At 42.0% G+C, this 8,350-nt stretch overlaps 1 protein-coding gene and 1 non-coding gene across 3 annotated transcripts; both read right to left on the reverse strand.

Annotated features, from left to right (window-relative positions):
* Window positions 1-208: 208 nt before the first annotated feature.
* nop56 (NOP56 ribonucleoprotein homolog) lies at window positions 209-7,804 on the reverse strand. 2 transcript variants are annotated; one of them, XM_036587470.1, is made up of 12 exons: window positions 7,708-7,804; window positions 5,818-5,907; window positions 5,605-5,719; window positions 5,206-5,370; window positions 4,820-5,018; window positions 3,495-3,682; window positions 3,155-3,306; window positions 2,286-2,386; window positions 1,851-1,999; window positions 1,536-1,657; window positions 1,196-1,357; window positions 209-638 (listed from the first exon to the last, which is right to left on the reverse strand). In XM_036587470.1, the coding sequence occupies exons 1-12, from the start codon at window positions 7,708-7,710 to the stop codon at window positions 381-383; spliced, it is 1,704 nt and encodes a 567-aa protein (XP_036443363.1). In that variant the 5' UTR covers window positions 7,711-7,804; the 3' UTR covers window positions 209-380. The 2 variants fall into 2 exon arrangements, with proteins under 2 accessions (XP_036443363.1, XP_036443362.1); XM_036587469.1 differs by having other exon boundaries at window positions 209-641.
* LOC118820730 lies at window positions 1,434-1,500 on the reverse strand. Its single transcript, XR_005008275.1, has one exon. It is a non-coding gene; the product is annotated as a small nucleolar RNA SNORD57 (small nucleolar RNA).
* Window positions 7,805-8,350: the final 546 nt, after the last annotated feature.

Raw genomic sequence — 8,350 nt, forward strand, 5'->3', positions numbered from 1 at the left:
TGTTCATAATAACATGATTATGCACAATCTTCTCTTACATCTTGGCTGAGAAGCATCACAAAAGCAAGAGTCTGATCACTGATGTCAAAGGGGGCAAAACTAATTTGGACTCAAGGCACAGAGTTGAATGATCTATTAAATCATAGGTGCTCACAGTCATTAGGAACAAGACAAAAGGCAATGCATAACAAAGCTTATTGTATTTTTGAATGTTCTGTTAAATGCTCCTTTTGAGCTTTATAAACTGAGGACACCAAGGTTCCTCTCACATTCTTGCCATACATCATCCATACTATCAGGGCATTCATAGTCAAAAAAAAAAGCTGTACAGTATTTAATACAAAAAAACAGTTCAGTATTGAAAGACAGGACGGATCATCTTATTCATCCTCTGCCTTCTTTTTCTTTTTCTTCTTTTTCTTCTCAGTCTGTTCAGGCTCTTCCTTCACCTCGGGCTCTTCTTCCTTAACCTCAGGCTGAACTGCCTCAATCTTTCTCTTCTTTTTCTTTTTAGCCGGAGCTGCCTCGTCCACACCGTTCGTCATGACCTCTTCCTCCTCCTCCTTCACTTCTACGTCCTCGGCGGCTGCCTTCTTTTTCTTTTTCTTCTTCACACCTGTCGCCTCACCCTCTCCGTTCTCCTTGAGATGAAGCACAGAAAAAGAAACAAGTACATAAATAACAAAGAAAGAAATAAAAAATCAAGTCTCAAACTGACTCAAAAGCTGTCCTGCTCACTTCAGTGAACAAACCCACTGAGAAGGGTTTGTCAATGGTTCGGAGGAGCTTTTCTCTAGCATGTCCTTTAAAGAGACAGGGCCATGTGAAGGTCCTGGCTCTAGTCTAGTCATGCAGGGTTTGGTGAAGAGCAGATGGTGATCTCTCTCTCCAGGAACTTGATTTTACATACTATCACTTACATACCAGCCTCCTAAACTATAAATTAGAACGGCACTACATTTGGATTTCTCTTTCCATATGTAGCTCTTTAATGCTGCCATTTTGCTTAACATGAGGCTAAATATTAGGCACTTGTGTCTCTACACTGTATATGTTGCAAGGTCAGTAACAAAAAAAAAACCCCAAAATGATCCATTTTTTTATTTAAATTGCTTTATAAAGCAATGATAAGTCTGGATAATGGCACATTTAAATAACCATGCCTATCCCTACACCGCAGTAACACCTCACTTACATGGGCTTCAGCATCTCCATTGGATTTGACCTTCTTGACCTCAACTTCCTCCTCCTCTCCTTCAGCTGTGGACAAAGCCTCTAGTCTCCTCTTTTCACGCTTCTTTTTCTTCTTCTCTTTCTTATCAAGTTTGCGCTTGATCTCTGCTGCCACTTCACTCGCCTGTGGATGAAAGAGCGCACCGTTTCAAACTCAAATAGCCCAGAAGAGTTTAAAACTGTTACTAGTATGAAGTGCTGCGTCAGGCTCATTAAATCAGTTTTTGCCTCCACGTTGGAGTCAGGGAAGATGAGTCATCACTCACAGCAGAGAAATGCAAGTGTAAATAAGATTCACCAACCTCTGCCACTGCCTCTTTCATCACATCCAGGTTCTTCCTTGGCGTCTCGCCGGTCTCATAGAAAGATAGACGCTCTTCCACCTGGTCACGGAGTTTATCTCCAAAAACACTCGTTGGAACCTCTGTAATACAGAATGAAAGACTTAGTGATATCAAGCTAAACAGCGCAGGACTTATTAGATTCAATGGCTTTGCTCAGAGTAATTTCTTCAACACCCACTCCCCACAGGGGTGGAATACTGATGACGAAAAATAAAAAGCATCATAGCAAGAAATCAAAACTCCAACTGTCGTTCTGTAAACAGCAAAGCCCACCTGAGAAGCAGTCAATCCGGGAGGCAATGGTGCACTTGTTAGCAAGGTAACGGGAGATACGGCCCTTGTTCTTGGCGGCTGCGCGGCCGATGAACGTGGAATGGAAGATAAGGCCGTACTTTGGCGTATTCCCTCTGGTCTTCAGCGCCCTAGATTTATGGAACAAGTTAAAGCAGTCTAGAAAGTAAAACGTTAGTGTACTGAATAAAATGACACCATGGCCCAGAACACAGGAGCTACACAGGTGCTAACTCTACTATAGCTACCTCCAAAAGCCCTGGGCGGCTGCTCAGACTTGGGGGGAGCGTGGGAGAGTGGTATCACTTTTGGTGTGCATTTATGTCAACACACTCAAATCAACCACTGCGGCGTCGCCCCAGCCCTGCCATCACTGCAGCCGCCTGAAACCCCAGCAGGGAAGGGGAGCCCCAGTACCTGAACAGGGCCTTCTCCGCTCCCAGGATCTGCACTGTGGAGGCCGGGTACTTGGCCAGGTTAGTCAAGCTGCCAGCGTGGGAAATAAGACGAGCACCAACCTAAAAGCATCAAGCAACAAGAGTTCATTAGCTAAAGCTCATCAGTTTGATCACATGAAGAGTGACTCGCAACATATTCAACTTTGAAGGTTATGACTAAATGCAGAAGCTTGCAAACCATCGTGTATTCACCTTAACTAAACTATAGGGCAAAAAGAATTCAGCCAAAATAAAACGTGTGCTACAGCGAGGCTTAAACAGCTTTAAAGAGTGAGATTTTGGGGTCTAATGACTAGGAAACCCACCTTCTGATAATGTATCTTGAAGGTTAAAGAAACTTTTGAAAAGGTAAGCTCTTTGGAGCAGATATCTATGGGCAAGCCATTTGTTCTGACCGGAAGCCAATGTCTCATCTCTATTAGCCTCTACATGAGTGGAGTTCTTTACTGCTGTGAGAGAATCCCAACGATATGAAGTATTTGTATAATGATGCACAATAAGAACACCAAATCAAGCACCGTCTAATCAATGAGTTCAGCCTCATTGTATTGAATGTATTGAATGTAATGCTGTGCTACAGAATATTACATATAAAACATCAAATGCTAGTTTTAGGAATGTCCCTCTGTCACGTTTATTGAAGTGCTTATTTTTAGGCATTGTAAAACAAGTATAACCCTTAAGAACACAATGTTACACAGTATACATATATCTACTAATACAAATATATATATAAATATAAATCTACTTATTATATAAATCTCTTAATTTCAAGCAAGTAGCCACAAGTCTGTAGCAAAGCAGACAAGCAAATAAAAATTTACATACCACTTCTCCAATGAGGGCTGCTAGATTGGGGGCCACTTGGCCCATTTTGGAGCGCAAGTACTCCTGCAGTTCTTGTCTGTAAGCAGTGAGGGACACAACTCTGCTGGAGAAGCTCTCAATGTTGATCAGGTCAATAGGGGAGATGTCCATACCTGAAATCAGTCACAGTTGCATTTCAGACAAACAAGATTTTCAAAATTCAAGCTCATCCTAGAGCTGCTCAGATGTTCAGTTAAATGATATGCTGTCAGCACATGGGTTCAGTGGATTGACAGATTATAAAGACATCATAACTTCTGAGCTGGAGAACATTAAAAGCACGAAGAGCCATGACTCCTACCCATGGAACTGCGAGAGGCCTCTAGGATGGCCTGTGCCTTAGCACCGTCCATGGTGACCTCCTCCAGAGCCTCCAAGCTCTCTTCACTCAGCTCCTTTCTGTTGCCAATCAACTTGGCCAGCTTGCAATATGTTGAATTGTCACTGACAATTTTAATCAGCTCTGGGAAGTGGTAGCCATACCACTCACTGAAAATTGAAATGAAAAAAGTAGCATTAAAAACAAAGAATTAACCTCAAAAGTATAGAATTAGTAAGAAATCTCAAACCAAGTGTGGTTGCTGGCTAATCCAAACCAGGCTGACTGTCTCCGCCTCAGGTGGTGGTCTGCCCCATTGACAGACTGAGCATGCCCAAGAACGGGCTTTAGTGTCCCTCCTTTTTCTGTACAGCCAGCGCAGTAGGGGGCGCTGTCTGCGGTAAGCACTGGGAGGCTGCTGAGTGCACGTCACATTCGGAGCGCCGCCATCTCCACAGGCTTAAAAACCCATCGGAGAGAGGCCAAAGAATGTGAACAGCACTGACACACAACACCTCAATGCACACAAGCAGACAACCCAGCAATATGGCACTAGTTAAAGCCTTAACGTGCAATTTATTCCACGTCCGTTTGAGCAACATTTTGTTGCACTGATCAGAGAAGCATTTCACAAGACAGAAGACTGAATGAAGACTGTCATGTCCCTGGTCTCTTATTTAGGGATGCAGGTTATATAAAAATTAGAGGTACACAACCATATCAGTAATGGCAGGGGAAAAAAAAATTGTATTAAAAAAAAGTGTAGATTTGATTGGTACTTCGAGTCTATATTTTATGACTGTACTCCAGCAGAGAAGACAATCTTTAGATGATGCTACTGTCCTAAAATGTGTGCACCTTATTTCTTTGTAATTTTATGGAACTAATGTAGTATTTTTCTGTAAAGCTAATCCAGGTAACCATAGCCCTGGTTTAAGAAACGGGGCCGACATGTACAAGAAAAAAAAACATCTACCTGCAATTTTCATTATTTTATTTATTTTTTTTATTTTTAATTGGACAACGTTGACTTTTAGGCTTACAATATCTGGCTAACAGACCCTTCATGAAACGCTTCTCTGGATGCATAAACTGCACTATGAGTTTAGAGATTCTGCCATATTGCTCGCACTCTGTCTATGGATCACACAGGGAGTGCAAATATGATTAGACAATAGTTAAAGTTAAGTGGCAAATCCTTTAAAAATCAGTTAGTACTCAGGCTCACACACCACACAGAGACAGCCAGCCGAGCCTGAGATTAGTTTACCAGCACAGCAACTCCACTCACAACAGAACCTGCATACCGCACGCGCATGGAGAACGTGTTGATGTCCTTGTCTAGCTGATCGAGAAGGGCGATGGACTGGATGATCATGTTATCTGCTCTGTTGACGTTGAACTTGACCTTGGCTCTAGAGTAACTGTGACCCAGACCAAGCTGGGCTTTGGAGGCTGCCTGAGCTGTGAGGCCCTTCACCAGGGAATGAAAGTGCAGACGCACACCTGAGAAGAGAGAAGACATTAGTAAAAGACCAAGGTGAGGTTAGAGAAACGCTTTTGTTATGTAGGCCCAACTGTTCAGCTTTTCAGTATGAACCATCAGACGTCAGTGGATAAAAGACACATCACCACAGAAGAAGCCACTGCATACTTGTACAACAAACAAGAAGTTCAAGTAAATTCTTCAAACCTCTGAGTATTTCTGCCACCACTCCTCCAGTCTGGATAGACAGTCCCAACTCCTCCTGCAGTGCTGCACCAATCTTGCCATCAGCCACTCCTAGAAGGGCCTTCTTTTTGCCCCCAGAAGGCAAGTTAGTTTCCAAAAACAGCTTAAGATCTGCATGGACGACTCCTAACAAAAGTTCATGAAAAAGTTCATTAATAACTAGCCACATTTATCCAATCTCAGCCATATTAATAATCTAATAAGCAGGCTGCATCAAATTTATTTTGCTCAGATGTTCAGTTTTATGGTATGCTGTCAGCACAATAATTCAGTGGATTGACAGATTATTAGTACATCACAACATCTGAGCCTTTCCTCAAAAAAATAAATAAATAAATAACACAAAACTATTGAACTTACCTTCTGAAATTGCATTTATGTTTTCAAGTGCAGCCTGTGCAGACTTGAAGGGGAAAAAAGCTGCCAGTTTAACAACACTGTTGAATTTCCCAACGTTTAAGACACTTTCCTCAACCTGAGTGGGGAAAAAACAAATCAAACATGAATTAAGCCTCATCAGCATTACAGATTAAAGATGTTTTAGCCAGATTTACCCCATCAAAAAATACACACCTGTGGCAAAAGCATGCCAATCTCTTCCACCTCTTTGACGGCAAATAGGGCATAGCCAGCCGCATGCTCAAACAGCACGTGTAAGAGCACCTGGTGTGGAGAAAAAGAGAGAAAAAAAATCAACATCTCTCCAGTTATAAATATCCTGCTTAAACGTGCTTCCAAGGTACTGTGATTCTCATTTGAACAAGGCCCAAAAAAATGGTGTTTTTTGCAATACGACCATGCTGAAAATGATTCGTCACTAGACATATAGATATATAAACTGTTTCCCCACTTCGCCCTGCATAAAGGATTAAAAAGTGTCCCAGTAAAAGGAAGCCAAGCATCTATTAATCTAAACAGATAGACTGAATCTTATTCAACATCTGACTTTCCGTTTTTGACTAAGGGGAAACGTCTCAAAAATCTCAATAATTAATTGGTTGAGATGTAAACAAAGTTATTCAGAGTGGTGCAAAATGCTCTTTTTTAGAGAAATCTGCCAAGTCAATGGTTCACAGTGGTGGTGACAGCCAGACGTCTGAAGAGTTTAATGACTGCAAAAGCTCCCTCACAGAGTAAAACTGTTAGAAAGATGCTGCCTGATGCCCGACACCTTGTTTATGATAGTTTTGTGATAAAGTTTTGATTTGAAATATTTAGTCCATTTATTTTCATCCATTCACAGTGGAGAAGGACTTGCAGGGCGTTCTAAGGCAAAACAGCCCCAAAAGAAAATCCTCAACATTACATATAAAAACGCAGAAAACACGTGTTGGTTTTGGATAGTAAATAAAATGGGTATATTTGTGTTGTAGACATGGTGACCCCTGGATCCCATCACCACCACTGTAAAAAAATCAGGGTTGGTCAGTTACTCTATAATTAATAATTTTACAATAAACCTCTGAATGTTTACATCAAGGACAGAATTCGTGTAATTCCCTTTTAAGTGTTGTACGGAACGCAGGTCAATGCAGAAACGCAAACACGTGGTTTCCACTTAACGCTGCTGTAGCGACATTTGACCCCCAGAACGAACTGAAATCTGAAGTTTGGAAAGCTTTCAGATCTTCATAATTCAACACATTGGGAAATGTACACAAAGCAGTTTTTTAAATCCTGGTCTTGGAGAAATTAGGCTGTGTATCCCGTTAGCACAGGCCTCAACACTCATTAGCACAGGAGCTAGCTAACCTAGCTAACACATGCTTGAGCCAAATGTTCCACGTGTTTCTCCTGTGGAGCTCATTCTCCACTCTTCACACCACCTTAAACTCGCTGCCATTTCCAAAAAGCTTTAATGCACAACAGAAAGGACACAAACCTCTCACGATAATCCCTAAATAGTGCATATTCTCCTTTGTTGGGCTGCTGTGTCAGCAAACAACCCAGGAGGCTGCCAGGCTGAGGCCTAGTAGCAGCTAACAACGCTCGAGTTGGCATCGTGATCGAATTTCCCGTTCCACCTTAAATCGTGCTGCACTTGCATTCCGGCGCCTGATCCAGAACGTTACTGCTGCACCATTTAAGGTGGAACGGAAAATTCGAACAAAAAGCTGATGTCAGCTTTGTTAGCAGCGGGACAGTAAGATCACTTAACTCACTGCAAAAGCTATTTTTGGACCTACTAACCTACACAAGACACCGACGTCACCAGGTTATCTAACTTACTAATGTAGTTAACAGGGACTTTCAGCCACAAACAACCGAGAAATTAACGTTAACTAACGGTAACAGCTAAACGCGCCACGCTGCGATACAAGGAAACTTAAACATGGCTTATCTACAATAGTTATATGCTAGACTCTGCCTGCAGCGCAGTTAAAGCACTGGTAAAGGGTGAGGCGCCGATATTCGAGTTTTATGTAAGGTTTATATGAAGCTAAAGGCTTTAAAAGACTTTACCATGATGCGCTGTGTGCTCCGCTGCTCTCTCTCCAGAAGCTCCTGCAGAAAGAAGGCGGCTGTGCTCACAGCGACAGGCCATGAAGCGCTGCTGACCCACCTACTCTCGCGAGATTTCAGAAGGATTTTTTTTTTTTTTTTTTTACCAGCGACAACTTTTAAACTTCTTTTTAACAATGCTTTGTGTGTAAAAAAAAGGATAGAAAAAAAAAAAAACTAAAAAGAGAAAAAAAAGACAAAACAAAGCCAGGGTAATCTACGGAGCCCCGCTGGTGATAATGTGTGGCCACGACTTAGTAAGTAATGGGAATGAGATGATTAAGTCGTGGCCACGACTTAGTAAAGCATGGGAATGAGATCCTAATGCATGGCCACCACGTAGTAAGGCGTGGGAATGAGATCCTAATGCATGGCCACGACTTAGTAAGCTGTGGTCTCGTTCCCACACCTTACTAAGTCATGGCCACAACTTAACCATCTCATTCCCATGCCTTACTAAGTTGTGGCCACGTATTAGGATCTCGTTCCCATGCATTAATAAGGCGTGGCCATGCATTATTTTCATTTATACAGGATGTCACCAGCAGGGCTCCGTAGTAATCAAATACTTAACTAAGAAATATTTACAATTCTAATGAAACAA

The sequence above is a fragment of the Colossoma macropomum genome, unplaced genomic scaffold (genome assembly GCF_904425465.1).
Source record: "Colossoma macropomum unplaced genomic scaffold, Colossoma_macropomum, whole genome shotgun sequence".
NCBI classification, from domain to species: Eukaryota; Metazoa; Chordata; class Actinopteri; order Characiformes; family Serrasalmidae; genus Colossoma; species Colossoma macropomum.